Source organism: Cyprinus carpio, chromosome A1, assembly GCF_018340385.1.
Source record: "Cyprinus carpio isolate SPL01 chromosome A1, ASM1834038v1, whole genome shotgun sequence".
NCBI classification, from domain to species: Eukaryota; Metazoa; Chordata; class Actinopteri; order Cypriniformes; family Cyprinidae; genus Cyprinus; species Cyprinus carpio.
This window is the reverse complement of record NC_056572.1, coordinates 33,022,714-33,039,960: the sequence shown is the minus strand read 5'-3', so window position 1 is coordinate 33,039,960 and position 17,247 is coordinate 33,022,714. Positions and strand designations below refer to the sequence as shown.

Genomic DNA, 17,247 nt, shown 5'->3' with positions numbered 1-17,247 from the left:
AACAGCACAGACTTCAAACACAAGGCCTCAGTCAAATGTATGCTAATGACAGAGTCTCACAGCTCTACTGGCCTCTAGTGGCCATTACACTCAACAACAGCCACATTCAGCATGACCAAGCAGAAAATGAAAATTAGATTATCTTAAAACAAAAATAATAAAATAATAAAGAAATAAAAATAAAGAAATAATAAAACGTAATAAAAATGTAAAATAATAAATAAAAAGCATATGTAAATAAATAAATATATATATAATGTGATATATATATATATATATATATATATATATATATATATATATACATAATGTTGAATTAATATTCATTGTAGAAAATACATTAAATTGACATTTAACTTTAATAAAAACATTTTCTATTTTCTCAGTGTTAATGCAAATTAACAATTTAACTATTCATCAAGCTTTGAATTTATGTGAAAAAAAAATCTATTATTTTATAATTATATCAGAAAAACAATTTTATTACTAATTACTAAACAAAATAATTCAGTGACGGCTTTATTTAGCCTAAATCTGCATCCCTGCTACCCAATCTGGCTTAATTTGATCTTATTAAAACTTAGGATTTCAGTTTAAATGTTATTTAATTCAAATGAAATGTTATTAAGGTTTATTGATAGAAATCGCAGCGTGTCCAAGTGCTGCAAAAATCGCAAGCATACATAAAATGTTAAATAAAACAGTGCATATAGTAGGTTTATCTGAAATGGAAGAAACCGCCATTTCTAAGGATCCTTTCACTGACACTAAAAAAAAAAAAAAAACCCTTTCAATAGTTTTACCCCACTTTTTATACTGCAAGTGGACTGTAATACAGTAAACAATAAATGAATCAGAAGTGAAGAGTCTTTGATAACAGGACAGGATATTTCCTTTTATACTTTTAATTCCTGGACGTGACCTAATCATTTACAGGTCGATTTCAACCATTCACATTAAAATGTAAACTTAAAAACAGCAGCATGAAATAAAGTAGAAAGTCCTCCATTTAAAAAACAAACAATAATTTACGAGAAGGTGCACAGACATGCCACATGCCTGGTGAGAACACAGAAAAATAAAAACTGTAGATACACTATAAATAAGATACAAAACACAGCCGGACAGCATCGCCTCTCAGCTGAATCATATCCAATATTCAGCGCTGACAGGTTATGAACACCCTCACATTTTACAAAGAAGAAAAACCCAAAAGTGCAGGTGCAAAGAATTGAGAGAGGAAGAGAGAAATGAGAAATCTGGGAAATTACAGATAATTTAGCGGCAAGAAAACGTTGTTTCAACAATCCCAGATGACATCTAACATCCCAGTGTCCTTCCTCTGTGTCAAGAGTTTGTGGTGTTAAATGTCACACTTACGCTAAAGATGATTTACTATACTGTAAAAAACAATATCATTCTCTTAATCTGCATTTTTGTCTTATTTCAAAGTAAAAATATCTAAATCTTGAGAAGGTACTTGAGAAGCAACACCACATAAGATTCCATAAGACTATGATTATAGAATATAATATAATGTAAAATAAATGTAAAGTTTACCTGTATTGTTTGTACAAATACATTAATTTAAAAATGTTTACATTTTGATTTTTTTTTCTTCTTGTTTTGGCGTAAATGTATTTTTTATTGGGGTCCATCCTTTTTTTTTTTCTCTTGCTCACAGTTTTGCTTCTCAAGTAAGCTGATAAATGTTTTTAGGATGTTTAGATACTTTTATTGGAACATGAAACAAAAATACTGATTAAGAACATGTTTTTTTTTTTTGCCCAATCAGGACTAGTGAGCTATTCTAGACGCGATTACTATGATGAACAGTCTAACTGTATTAGATATTATTAGTAACCATTTCTGTTTATAAAGTACATCAAGCGCACTGTAGTATACAACAGGTCCTCTCAGACTTTGTACAGGTAAAAAGGTCATTCTGTTGGTCACATCACGGTCCCTCTGTCATCAGATCAAAGACCAGCCTCCGGGAAAACTCATTACTGTCCGTTCGTTAACGAGCTCACGCAAACATCAAGCCTTTGAAGCTTCACGCTGATTTAAGAGGAGATCAGATTAGGTTTAGTTAAAGAGACAGTTCACCAAAAACAAAAGTTCTGTCATCATTTGCTGACCTTTGTGTCGTTCCAAACCTGTATGAGGTTATTTCTCAAGGTAGAACGCAAAAGGAGATATTTAGCCAAATGCCCAGGCTGCTCATTTCTATATTTCTATACAATGGACAACGGAGATTTCAAGCTCCAAAAATAACATTAAAACATCATATAACTTGCCAATAAACGTCTTAAGTCATAAAATAGGTTTATATGAGAAACACACGTATATTTAAGTCATTATTTGCTAGCGTATGGCTTAAAAAAACTCAGTAATAAATAGTGCATAAGTCTATATTGTGTAATTTTATATTTAGATTTACTGTTAGAAACAGTGAAACCACACCAATCAGGGTTTTTTGTGCGCATATAATATTTCAAGCTCCAAAAATGACAATGAAACATTAAAGTGGCTATTATGATTATTACAAAATATCTAAAGTCTAGGTTTGTGAGAGAAACATACTTAACTTTAAATTGTTATATACTAGCACATGGCTTTAGAAAACTCACTATATTGCGTACGAGTCTATTTTTATGGTGCTTCTTGTCATTTTTTAGCTCAACAGAGATGGGCACCATCCACTTTCATTGTATGGAAAAACTAGCATTAACTTTTTGCAAAAAAATTCTGTCAGTCAGGTTTGGAACATAGACGTGAGTAAATGATGCCCAAATTAGAATTTTTGGATAACTAATCCTTTAACAACGAAACAGAGTTTTGAACGCAGAGGTAATAGTTTTTAGTTTAGCACGTTAGTCTGATAGCGAGATCTCATAGTCACTGAGGGACATGTGTTGGTGTCCCACCTTGCGCACGTTCTTGGCGTTGGTTATTCGTGCGCTGATCTCCACAGGCTTCTCAAAGTACTGCACCAGGGCTTGTTCGGTGAGCACAGAGGCCAGGAACTGCAAGAAAGTGATGGCCCAGTCCTTATCGATGCTGGCGCTGTGAGGTAAACCGGCTTTCCCATGATGCCCCACACCTGCGTACGGCCCGCCGTTGCGTATGAGCACGGTGTCCTCCGCGATGTCCTCGCACTGAAGCTTATCGTCCAGCTCGTGGGAGCCGGTGCTCAGGACGGAGTAGGAGGACATGGACGTGTCGTCTTTGGTCTCGTCGTCAGAGATGAGCATGGCGGAGGACATGGCCGTGTCTTTGGGCGATGAGTCCTCCAGTTTGATGTCCTCTAACGGACCTGTGACGCAGGAGTTTGTCTCGACATCACAAGGTTTGCAGCGCGTTCGCTCCTGCTTGCTCCTGCACGCTGGGATGCGGTCGTCCTCATCGTCCTCGTCCTCGTCTGTCTTGTGAGCGGGACTGCAGAAGAGTTTTCCCACCTCCCCCATCTCCAGCAGCAGGCTGGTGACTGTAGCCGTGGCGTGATATAGCTCCTGCTCGTTGGGGTCTTCGCTGAACATGTTATAGAGAGTCTTGCACAGCTCGATGAACTGACTCTGAAGAAGGAAGAGAAAACAGATTCATCAAAAAAGTCAGATTTTATTCATGAATAAACAAACCTAATTTCCTTGTCTTGCAGTAGATTTATTTATAGGTTTTTTTATAAAGTAAAATGTTTTAAAATGATTAAATTAAAAGTAAATTATATATCTATATATCTATATAGCTATATATCTATATAGCTATATATCTATATATATATATATATATAGACATATATGTGTTATTATATGTGTAATAAAATAAAACAAAAAAAATAAAAAAATTATATATCAATGTAACAAAAAATTGTATATTCTACATATATTCTTTATAATAAAGTTATATAGTTTAATCTACAAAATTGTCAATTTATTAAATTACGAATTCAAATAAAATTATATAATAATAATAACAATACTATACTTTGTTATTTATTGCTATTTATATAATGTTTTTTATGTTATTATCTAATATATAAAAGCTAGGAATTAAATAAAGTTGTACCTAAAATGTCCATTAAATTAAAAATATATAATAATAATTTTTGTATTAATAAATAATTATATATAATATTGTTACTATATTTTTTTAATCAATTCATATATATAATGATATAGATAGTTATATGTATATTTACTTTTTTTAATCAGAGAAACCATTATTTCAACCAAACAACCAATGTTGTAAATTAGAATCAAAATATTTAAATATAAAAAGCTAAATATACTAGCTATCTAGTGAAATGTTTTATTTTTTAAACACATTTGCAATTTCAAACACATTTTCCACTGGCAGTTTTTCGTGTTTAAATGAACATGAATTCAAAATATCTCATATTTACTTTCTTAAATCACATTCCTGGTCTCTCGTGCAATGTACTACGAAGAAAGAGCAGGTTTATTTTCATGAGCTTTCTTGCTCAGCCCATTAAAAAAACCATACAAAATGTTAACCTTTACCAAAAAACAAAACAAAAAATTAATAAATAAGAATTCCATTGAACTTTATATCCTAATGATTTTTGGCATAAAAGAAAAATAGTTTGACCCATACAATGTATTGTTGGTGATTGCTACAAATATACCTCTGCAACTTTTGTGCTCCAGGGCCACATATTTGATGGGTTGTGAATGGAGAATCTGTTTTAATAGGAGTTATGCTCGTAAAGTATCTTTGGTTGGTCTTCTGATGTACCTGGTTGAGTTTGGGCAGATCCTTCATGTTCTCTAACTTTGCTTTGGTCTCCTGGTTCCACAGGCGCAGGTACATCCGGTAATCCGGAGTATGCATTTTCTTAACTACACCAAAGACAGAATGTTGCACATTTCAACAGCCCTCCAACATCAAACATCAGCTCTGATTCATTTGCACCTGTATAAACAGAGAGGGTATTTTCTCCAACCTTTTTCACTTTTAAAAGTGACAAAACCATCGTCCTTCTCGGCTCTGTTCTTTTGGTCGAGGCCTATCAACGAGAGGTCAAAGCATCAGTACCAGTGATCACAGGTTCTGGACTGGGCATCAAGAATCATTTTCACTGTCATTTTGGTGTGGTAAGTGTGAGCATGCAGCAGTACCACTGGAGGTCTCCGGGGTGATGTCCTCAAAAAAATACTGCGTAGCTTCACACGCTGAGTCGGGCTCCTCCTGCTCATGGTGCAACTCTGAGAACAACAAATACATTCAGCCTCTTCTAGAGCTCAGTCTAATTCAGATAAATACACATACAACTCACAAAATACATGATACAAAACGCTTCAGTAATATTTCTTTTAATGATCTCTAATACATTTTGCACTTGTATCTTGAAACTTCTTTAAGGATAATTCTTTTGATTTGTGGGTTAATTTTGACCCAGACATGTTTGTGACACGCGAGTGTGAAGAAAGAACAAAACATCCGTCTTCACTTTCATTTCTGCTTTATATCCATATTTCCTCTCAAAAAAAGAGAAACACAACTAATAATCTTACAGTTACCACACATAATATACAGTATGCATATCTGCAAAGCAAACAGCTATATGCAATGCTGAATAAATATAAATACAAAATAATTTTGAGCTGTATTAATTCGCACCATGTTAACAGTGTTAAACATTTTATTTTCTCTTTTACACCCACATATTCTCACCTACCTGGAAGTATGTGAATCTTGTACAGAAATTTGAGCTTTTCCGTCAGGTCACCGTGACATAGGACACCTAAAATATGTGTAGAAAAATAAACAACCCAATGCATTTTTGAATTGAAACGTATTTAAATCATATCATATATTTAATGTTTTAAACTGTTATTTTTTTTGGTCATAATATAGTTTGACTAACACGTTTTGACTTCTAAACATACTACTAATACTGTGCACATTATTATTATTTTTCTTCCATAATGCATGTGTCCTCATAAACTTTAACCAAAATGATTGAAAAGATGATTACAACTTCAACAGTGGGACTGGTCGTGATAAAGCGCACTCACTGAGGCCGCTGATGAACTCTCTGAAGTTTATGAGCGCGTCTGCGTTGTGGTCCAGCAGACGGAAGACGCGCAGGGCCAGGTCGTCTGTGTGTGTGCCGCAGGCCCAGGGGAAGAGCAGCGCAAACAGCACTTTGAACTGCTCCAGATCCATGCGGTACTGCTCCAGGTACGGCAGGCTCGGGTCGTGCCGGCTCATGGGGTTACTGGTGCTGCCCCAGTAACAGCTGGTCAGATGCTCAGCCTGATGGTCAGAGATACATGCACAGGTCATGATATTCATCTTATAAAGTCAACGGATATGGAGCATGTGCGTTTAAATGTGAATGCACCTGCGATGTGTTTACCTGATGTTGTTTACCTCAACAGACTTTATGATTTGAGGCGTAACACAAATGGGGAGTTGGATTCAAATGTATTACAAATTTTTAGCACGTTCCACTAAATATGACCAAAATAATCACAATAAAACAAGAAAATAAAAATAAAAATCATATCATATAATAATAATAATAATAAAATACCAATAAATAAAAACAAAAATAATATTTTTTAATATATATATCATGTAATACTTTTAATTTAATTAATTTAGATATATTCATTATTATTAACTACATACTGCAGTATGCTACATACATTAAATGTGCATTATACTGCATGCATTATGCAGAATATACTCACTTTGCAGCACACAACATTAATAAACTGTGCTTACAGACTACATATACTCACTATATAGTATGCTACATATACTAAATTTGCAGTATAGTATGCTACATATACTAACTATAATAATAATAACTTAAAAATATTTAGCAAGCGCAATTAAATATAGGCAAATGTCAAAACAAAAAAATACTGTAAAGACAATAAAAATAATAACATTTATTATAATAATAATAATAATAATTAAAAATGCTTTAGCAAGAACTATTAAATGACATGACAATTTCATTAAAATAAGGCTACAAATATTATTAAAATTATTATTATTTTGTGAATTATACTAATTAATACCAATTTATTAACTATGATCATGAAGTCAATAATAATAATACATTTTAAAATAATAAAATGGTTTTACTTCAGCTAGGTGGCATAACTTGTTGTGAAAAGCCGTTTTCTGTGACTTTTCATTATTACCATATGGAAAGTTTTCTCTGATTAATAACCACATTTATTTCTTTAAATTAACAAGACATTTGGGACAGAAATGGCTTTGATCCAGACACAGGGAAACCCTCAGAGTGCTTTCTGTGTCAGTGAGAGCTAATGAATGTCCTGAAAAACTGCTTAAGATGGAGATACATGACTCTCTAATAAAAACTCAAGCATGTGCAATATATTAACACACACACTGCATCCATCATAAATCACAGCACACACTCTTACTGTATTGGCTGATTCATGACCTCATCAGGTGACTGACCTTAAAGAGTGTATAAAGCTCCTCCAGCTCATCGATGCTGAAGGGCGTCTCCGTCACGATGGTCCGCACCTGCAAAACCAGTGGATGAACCAAAGATATTAAACTCCCAGATCCTCTGACTGAGTGCAAATAAAACACTAGCATCAGTACGGAGAGTGTCTGATTACCACATTGCGTTTGGTTGTGTCTTCAATGGCCTGGATCACTCTCAGCCTCTGTTTGAAACGCATCTGCTCAATCACATCTGCCCGAATGGAGCCGAACTTCTGCAGATCACAGTGAACATCAGCAAACATGCAATACGACACAGACAGAAGCCATGGAAACACTTTGTAATAGACAAGGTCAGAATTTGAGATGAACGCACCTCATAGGAGATGCGCACGAGTTTGAAGATGTCCACCTCAGGATGAGGATCCCTGTTATCCGTAAGGAGAGAGTGAAGATGAGGGATTGGAGGAAGAGTGCTGTCCTTATTAGTCACGCTGTCCAGATACCTACAACACACATACACAAGCACACACACTCGTTTGTCAGCAAAACGAAGAAAATCAACACTGTCATGCACAGATCTCGCTATTCGATAAATACTGTAGTATACTACTGTATATAAATACACTTTGCAGTACACTATATACACATATATTTCCGTATAGTCCCTGTGTAGTACACTACATGCATATACAGTACAGTATAGTCCCTTTGTAGTACAATCTATATACATACATCTTACACTATAGTCCCTATATAGTACATTACATACACATATATTACAGTATAGTCCTTTTGTAGAATGATATATATACATACTTTACACTATAGTCCCTTTGTAGTACACTAGATACACATTTATTACAGTATAGTCCCTATGTAGTTCACTACATACACATATAGTAGAGTATAGTCCTAATGTAGTACACTATATACACACATACTGCAGAATAACCCCTTTGTAGTACATTGTATACACATATACTACAGTATAGTGCCTTTGTAGAACACATACAATATACACAATATACATTATAAAGTATGTGACACACACTAAATTAGCCATATCCTGTATACTCTATGTAGCATGCAACATATAATTACTTAGCAGTTGCTAGACTCACTACGTAGTATGCTAGATACACTCAATTTCCAGTGCACTGTATACTCCATGTAGTATGCAGCATATTTTCACTTTTCAGCACACAACATTAACAAACTGTTCTTATAGATTATATATACTAACTACATACTGTAGTATGCTACATACATTAAATGTGCATTATCCTGCATGCATTTTATTGTATGCAGAATATACTTACTTTGCAGTGCACAACATTAATAAACTGTGCTTACAGACTACATATACTCACTATATAGTATGCTACATATACTAAATTTGCAGTTTAGTGCATACATTATGTAGTATGCAGCATATAATCACCTTGCAACATGAACAAACTGTGATAATAGACTATATACTCACTATGCAGTACGCAACATACACTAAATTCGCAGTACAGTATACTCTACATAGTATGCAACACATGACTTTGCAGAACAGTACATATGCAGAACACTACACATACCTACTAGGCAGCATACCACAAAATACTCATTACACGTACTACACGTATTAAGAAGCATGCAGTTGTCTTACCTGCCCAGGATGGTCATGGCCTCTCCGTCATCTTTGCAGCTCAGCAGCTGATGGATGTTAGCGTCGAGCACCGACAGCGCTAGCTGGAAGATAACCTTGATGCCCTCGTAGAAGAAGCAGTCGACCACCACCACGGCACTCTCGAAGGGCATGACGGAGAGGAAGAGCGTGAGGAACCAGGACAGAGAGATGGTGGAGATGACACTCAGCGCCTGCATGCAGTCGTACAGCTGAGGAACGTAGACGTGAGCCAGCTCCTCAAACACACCCTGGTCCACTAAAGCACCTGAGATACACACAAACACACTCAGTGCTGACAGAGCTTCCTGTTTTTGCGTTGCACTATGAAATCTGTTTTTTCCCCGCATTTTCCAATTCATCGAAATCATGAAACACATACAATTTAACATCAATTCATTAAAAGTTTAATAAAAATATATTTTTAGGGCCCTATGAAATACTGAGATTTTTTAAATCTAAAATTCCAAATTTCCCAAATTCTTTGCTTTCCACTCAAACTTTTCTAGATTCCATTTAAACTTTAACAACTTAAGTTGTCACATATCTTACAATAATAAGGCCCTATGAAAAAACATTCTATTTTTTTCTAAAATTCCATTTTATATAAATTCTGTGTTTTCCACTTTAATTTTTCTGGATTCCATTTTAATGGATCAGTTAAATGGTAATAATCAAAAAGCATGTATAATCAATTAAATTAATTTTGTACAAAAATAGTGCTCTCTCTCTCTCTCTCTCTCTCTCTCTCTCTATATATATATATATATATAATTTTTTTTATTTTTTTCTTAAAAATTTTGTATTCTGGATTTAAAATGGAAGATTTAAAATGTAATCAGATGAAAACGAATCAATTCCTTTCATTTTTGGGAAACAAACTGCTGCACAACAAAGGTTTACTATTAAAATAAAAACATGGAATAAATGCAAGAAAAGACTTGTGTAACTTCCTTAAAAAAGCTGTATTATTATTATTACTTTGAGAACTACATTCTATAAAATAACACTTGTGAAACAAATTCTTTCATTGGTTCATGGTGAGTCCATTTTCAGTTTAATAAAAATCTTTTTTATTTTACTTTGTAATATATTTATGTCCTTTAAGACCTTTGAGTTTTGGTGTGTATCTGAAAATAGTTTTATGAATTAAAATGGTGAAATACAGTTAAAGTGACTCTCAGAGCAGCTCTGGAGATGAAGTTTGTGTTCATGTCCTCATACAGTGAGACGACAGACGCTGAAAACACTGCGAGCATCACGCGTGTAGTGTGTAGTAGACAAAACTGTGCCACTCATTCACACAGATCACAGGCACTGACTTAATATTACATAGCAATCTTTTGTGGTTTAATATTCACAGATACTAGTCCATATGGCCATGTGATTCATTGAACAGTCTTACTTTCATTTATGCATCCAAAAAGTTCCAAATTCCGTGACATACTGTGTTATACTGTAAATTCCATTTTTATGACAGCATTCAATGATTCCATTCACATTTTTCCACACGGAGGAAATCATAGGGTCCTAGTGTTATTTGGTGGGATGTAAGAAGCTGGATGATCCTGGAGCTCACCTACGACTCTGGTGTTGTAGTAGTCGGGAAGCATGCGCTCACATAATGCCACCAGGAGCCAGAAGGCCTCTTCCTCTTTAGCGTACAGCAGCAGGACGGAGGTCACAATATTCATGGCCTGCAGAAGACGACAGACCGGCATTATGATGGTGCTGTGGGTGCATTTATTGCAGATGGTTTGTTGCTGTGCATCGTACCTGGCAGTAGCCGATGTTGGGGTTGCGGAAGGCGTACGCAGTGAGGACTCGACGCAGGGCAGCGATGCCCATCTCGTTCTGAAAGGCCGGATGCTCTGGAAGAGAGCGGTGAAGGTCTCTCTCGATCTCCTCTGTGGCCAGATTATATTTCCCCATTGACTTCTCCACCAGATCCTCATAATAACCAGGATGAGTGGCCATCTCGTTAATCGCCCCTGAACACACCAACATACAGATAAACCCATCAAACAATCAACAGCTCAAATTTATACAAACCATTCAGATTATATTTTCATATCCAAAAAAAAAAAAAAAAAAATTATTGAATATATTTATAATTTATTTAATATATATATATTTAATAACATATGCATAATACAAAAAAACATGTATCATCATATTAAAATACCATGTACATTTGGTTACAACTTGCAGCTTGCTATTTACAACCTGCTCATTGCTTCTGTACTGATAATTATAATAATACGTATGATAAAATGCTGATAATACTTGTTCAACTTCAAACGGGCAGTTTAACATTAGCTGAGCTGTAACTTGGCTAGTTTCCAAGTAACTTCAGGCCGTGATTTTATCATATTGTTCCCCATGCTAATGCAGACAACTGTGAAGTACAACAAGGCAGCTCTTGTTTACTACTGCAGAAGTGTGCTTGTGTAGTCATGTGTTTCAGTTTATGCACTGGCCTATAAAGCTTTCAAGTGTGCATAAGTGTGACTCTTCAGAATAAGGTGCTCCCATCTAACAAACAGGAAGCAGTGCTGTATTAGACAAAAAGGTATGTGCACTGGACCACAAAACAACCACACACACACACTTACACACACACTTACACACACAAAAAAAAACGTCAAAGCACATGTACAACAGAGATAAAAGTACAAATGTCTAGTGCAGTGGCTGGTTTTGCAATCAGGAAATTAAGTGCTGATTACTGTTTCTTGCATAAAAGTACAACAAAATGTTCTTAAAATCAAACCTAAAATGTATTATTGTTTATTTTCACGATTTAAAAATAAAATAATTATTTTTAACGACACATTTCTTTATTTTTAATTTATTTCGAAAATAACTGAATGCATTAAACACATCATACTTGAGCAAACCATATTTAATGTAGTCTGGGTCATATTTCCTTTTACTTTGCCTATTTTAATTAATGTTTTTAAAATCAAACTTAAAATACATTATTATTTTATTTTCATTATTTAAAAATTTTTTTTTTTTACTTACAAAAAAAGTATACTTTTTAAATTATATTATTTCACTTTTTTTTAAATCATTGTTTTATTATTAATTTATTTAGACAATACTTGGCTTCCTAAAACACATCATGGTCCATATAAACCATATTTAATGTATTCTGAAGTATAATGTAGACAGAAGGTGATAAGACTAATTATTCTCCTGTCCTAACTATGCTCGATTATCTAGTTGTTATTTATTATTTGAATCCAGAGTTGTTTTCTCGCTGCTGTCTGTGACCCAGTTGTGGGATGCATGACTCACCAGAAAACAGGAGCCAGAGCTCTCCTCTCATGTTCTCTGGGATGCCCTGCAGCACCAGCTCTTTGGTCTTCTCGGTGCGATACATACACACTCCCTGGCCGTATTCGGTGAAGTGATTCTTCCAGGCCTGCTCCTTCAGAAACTCTTTAGCCTGAAAACATGCGAGTGTAAAGAGAGCGTCTCATCATTGCTGTCTCGACTTCAGAAGTGCTGATGTGGAAAACTATGACTTGGCAAAGAAGCGAAGCCAGTGAACCGTGGACTTCTATTCATTTACTTTCTATTCTGAAATTTAAAATGTGGTGCATTTAATGTATATAAAAGCTTTAGATTAGAGAATCTTGCAAGCAAAATCCCTCCAAAAATGACTAGAATACTCTTCTGAATGCAAAATGCATACGTCTTTGCAAGATTTATGCCTTGACACTGTGTGACCAAATTAACAAAGCCTAGTCATTTTAAAGCAAATGATAAGCAGATTTTCAGGTGATTTGTTGCAGGGTCTTCTCATAAGGTGCACTTCCTGTGTGTGTCCTACTAAAGTATCTGCTTTAACCACAACAAACACAATAACCTGAATCTGACTTCAGCCTTTGAACTCTGACTGGATGAGGTGCGTGCAAATGCCGATAAACGAACACGTGTAACCGCACCATCTTTAACTAAAACTAAAAACATTTTTATTACTTGAAATACAACAATAACTGAAATGACATATGAAAATAAATTTTAAAAATATATATTTTATAAATCATATTTTTATATTTTATAATAAAAATAAAATACATAAAAACCTAGATTTATTTCAACTAGTTGAAGCAAAAAAATAAATAAAAAATAATAATAATAATAATTCAGGTTATTTTTGTTTAGTTCAACTTGAAGATCTAAAATAACTAAAACTTAATCAATTAAAACAAATAAAATAAATAAAACTAAATTAAAAATTATACAGACATTTAGAAAAATAATAAAAATGACAACAACATTACAAAAATTCAAATGGATACATAATACAAAATAAAACCTAATTCAAAATATTAACAAAAACTATAATTGTGTATCACTGATAGTAACATAACACTGGACCAAGATGCTATGTTCTTTGTAAACAGCCAATAATTAAGCTCCAGAACTATGCATCTTCGCATAAGACTTGTTTACACTGACAATTAATATTCATTTTAAAGTACAAACATAACTATTGACTTAACATTGGAATCTTCCTATTGTGTTATAAAGGCAAGAAGCCACTCAAGGTCATGTATAGCAGTGATTTAACTGCTTTTAAGGTGCAGCTCTTAACCATGGTAAAATGACTATAATGCACAGCCCCTTGCAGTATTTGGCAGGACACATTTTTATCCTGAATTCACATCAGTTCCTGTCCTTCTCCATCACTCCTCTCAGTGAACAGTGATAAAAGCAATGCTGTGGTGTTTGTGATCAAGCATGAGGGTGCTGTACCAGTTTGGGGTTGAACTCCTCCGGGGACCGCCGGCGGTACATGGTCATCAGGGCCTGGGTTGCCGTGGGAACCCTGCTCTCATTGAGATTGAACTGCCTGTCCCTCTCTCCCTCAGAGCTGAGGGCGCTGCGCTGCGGACTGCAGGAGAGCGCACTGCCCTGCTGAGAGTACACCTACACACACAGCACAGCAGAAGATATGGAGGAGAACGTTAGAGACATTACATTTTTTTTCCTTTTTTGAAAAGTGACAGTAAACACATTCTAATAAATGCTGTTCTTCTAACTTTGTATTCATCAAAAAACTTTGAAAAAATTCTTTCCACAAAAATATGATCATGCAACACTGAAGACTGGAGTAAAGATGCTGAAAATTCAGCTTTGATCACAGGAATAAATTACATTTTAAAATATATTGAAAACAGTTATTTTAAATTGTAAAAACATTTCACAATATAACTGTTTTAACAGCATTTTTTTTTTGAAAAATGCAGCCTTGATGAGCAGAAGAGACTTCTTTCAAACATATTAAACAAATCAGGATTCTTTGATAAACATAGAATTCAAAGGAACAGCATTTATTTGAAAACAGAAACCGTTTTTAACATTACAACTGTCTTTTCTGTCACTTTTGATTAATTTAATGCATCCTTGCATCCCATTTATCCCCTGATTAATTTCTTTAAAAAATCTTACTGAGCCAAATTTTTTAACAGTACTGTCTATATATATTAAAACAATAAATCTATTAATATTTAAAGGAATGAATACCAATAGACAAATAAACATTGTTGTTCCCACCTCGTCGTCTGAGCTGCTGAGGCTGCCCGTGATTTCCCGCTCAAAGTAGATTTTGGAGGTGGTCTGCTGCAGGAAGTCTGAGATCCTCTGCACCAGGAAGTCCCGATCTTTGAGGTTGGCAAAAAGGAAGGTCATTTTGTTCTTGGTGCTGATTGACAAGGGGCTGGGAAGGACGTTACAGCTATCGGCTTTCTCAACGATGGTCACCTAGTGAAGAAGGATGCAAAATGCAACTCACAACCTATTTTATGTCCACAATGTGCCATAATCAATATTAAAAATGTCCTTATGCTGCAAGAACTGACTGGACTGTAAACACGGCAGAGAAAGGAGGATAAAACAATGTTTAATGTGTGCATACTGTGTACTTTTATGCTTATTAAGCGGCTGGTGTGACGCACCTCTCTGAGCGGGATAATCAGGCTGCAGACGGTCTCCTCTTTACTGGTGAAACAGATGTAATTAGTGGAGACGAACATCTGTCCAAGAATGTGCATCTTGTTGAAGGGGGTCCACAGTGTGCAGTCCGTGTGGCCGTCCAATTTCTCATCTTTCGGCAGGCGGAAAAGTGCCCGGTATCGCTCGCTTTTAGCCCTGGCGTCCAAGTCCCTGAAGTCACAAAAACAAATATAATACTGAAAAAGTTTCCTAAAATTCTACAATATTGTCACTTTGCTATAAAATTGGTGGAAATGCATGTCAGAGAGTTCTTACATAATCCTCTTGTCTCACATGGAAGGATTTGCTACTTTCAATTTCACACAGATGCCAGATGGCCATTCACTCCAAAATATAATTCTTCACCCTTTTGTATTTCAGCTGCCATTTTTAAGACAATTACTGTAGGAACCGGACTTATGTTTCTGATATTATCTAATAAATCCAATAAGCAGCTGTTCTGTGACTGACCTCAATGCAAAAATATTTCATATTCAGTATTTTTTTCATTGTTTTACAGTAAATTTAGTTTCTAGCATCACTTAATCTTGATCGATCTGCTTTATCTTCCTGAGTGTTGCTGTCACACACCTTTTGAGGGCCGACACTTTCTTGGGCGACTTCTTCTTGAGTTTGGGCAGAGAGCGGTCCTGCTCGAAGCCCTTGTTGTCCAGCAGCTGTCTCATGGCTATGTTGGCAAGCTGCTCCATGAGTTTGAAGGTCTCGTTGATGTTGAGGAAGACGGAGAAGACGTGCTCGCTGCAGCGTGTGCTGACGCACACCATGTCCGGCAGCAGCAGCGTGGCGTTCTTCTCCAGCTGAGTGATGTCGGCCCAGCGGATCACCAGCTTAGCTGAAACAAACCATTACTCACACTGAGCCAGGAGTGACAAGCGCATCTCAACATGGGAGTGAATCCCCTAGTGAACAGTTTTGTGTGTATGTGGAACAGAACTCACTCTCAAACCTGCAATGATTGGCATTGTTGTAACCAAAGTTTTCCCGTCTTGCACTTTGGCATCTGCTATTTTTTACAAAAGTAATATTACAACGACCAAAGACTTGTAATCTTCTGCGATTCTAACTTAACGAAGCCGTTGTGTTTGGTAGGAAAGTTGGGAAGGCTGCTTTGCAGAGCGCACTCTTGGAGGGTTGCCATGTCCTCTTATTATAAACAATACTTATTAAGCTTCTTTGTGCTTGTTGTTTAGGCTCGGCTCGGCTAATAAAGCGATCCATTTAAAGTAGTTAATAAAGTAGACAGGTGCAGGTCATGATATTTTCGTATGTGGCTTATTTCCAAGATATCACACTTGGATTTTATTTACCATTTTTTATATCAATACCTGGCAACACTGAGTCAAGGAGTACTTTGTTTCCTGTGATTTCTTCCACCACAACTGTGGTATGTGTTTAAATATGTCATTAACAACAAGCTGTTCTGTTCGGCTCCTCACACTAAGTAGAATTTCTGTAAATATGGTTCCCATTACCTGCATTTTTCAGGAGTTTATTAGTTTGTAGCATGTGGTTGTGACTCCCGTAAATTACTGACTGTGTGTGAACAGAACAGGATTAAGCACTAAAAGTTGAACTGACATCCAAATTTACCTGCATCGTGTACGAGGCCAATAACTACTCACCAGTGTTATTTTTCAATATCACTGATATACTATTATATTTTTTAAAATATTTTGAATTAGTAATTTAGCTTTTATTAATTTTAGAATTTCGTAATTTTGCCTTGTGCTTTTGAATTTTTTTTTTAAATTATGTCTATATAGTTTTTAATTTAACTTTTTAAAATTTTAGTTTTACTTTAATGCTTAAAGGGATAGTTCACCTTCAGTTACTGGTCCACATCGACATGCATTTTGTGTTTTTTCCATACTATGGGGACCAGCAACTGAAGGTGAACTATCCCTTTAAAGCTAATATAAATAAACCAATTTAAAGTTTATTTTTAATTATTTATTTTAGTTAACATTTATTTTATTTCAAGTAAATGTTTTTTTAAATGTGTGTTAACGATAATAACCCTGCCACTCACTTCAGGGAATATCGTCAATAATGTAACCAGTTTAATAATATAAGCTATT

General features: G+C 35.2%; 1 protein-coding gene across 1 annotated transcript in view; it reads right to left on the bottom strand.

Annotated features, from left to right (window-relative positions):
* Window positions 1-874: 874 nt before the first annotated feature.
* Window positions 875-17,247, bottom strand: part of LOC109097215 (TBC1 domain family member 9-like) — a 29,894-nt gene continuing 13,521 nt past the window's right edge. The window contains exons 5-21 of the mRNA XM_042763108.1: window positions 15,740-16,001; window positions 15,112-15,319; window positions 14,711-14,917; window positions 13,910-14,083; window positions 12,443-12,593; window positions 10,916-11,130; window positions 10,719-10,836; window positions 9,122-9,407; window positions 7,838-7,967; window positions 7,638-7,736; window positions 7,471-7,539; window positions 6,042-6,282; window positions 5,702-5,767; window positions 5,142-5,228; window positions 4,967-5,029; window positions 4,759-4,862; window positions 875-3,578 (exon numbers count right to left, since the gene is read on the bottom strand). Of these exons, the coding sequence (XP_042619042.1) occupies window positions 2,877-3,578; window positions 4,759-4,862; window positions 4,967-5,029; window positions 5,142-5,228; window positions 5,702-5,767; window positions 6,042-6,282; window positions 7,471-7,539; window positions 7,638-7,736; window positions 7,838-7,967; window positions 9,122-9,407; window positions 10,719-10,836; window positions 10,916-11,130; window positions 12,443-12,593; window positions 13,910-14,083; window positions 14,711-14,917; window positions 15,112-15,319; window positions 15,740-16,001 (3,182 nt within the window). The 3' untranslated portion in view covers window positions 875-2,876. The remainder of the gene's footprint in view (window positions 3,579-4,758; window positions 4,863-4,966; window positions 5,030-5,141; window positions 5,229-5,701; window positions 5,768-6,041; window positions 6,283-7,470; window positions 7,540-7,637; window positions 7,737-7,837; window positions 7,968-9,121; window positions 9,408-10,718; window positions 10,837-10,915; window positions 11,131-12,442; window positions 12,594-13,909; window positions 14,084-14,710; window positions 14,918-15,111; window positions 15,320-15,739; window positions 16,002-17,247) is intronic.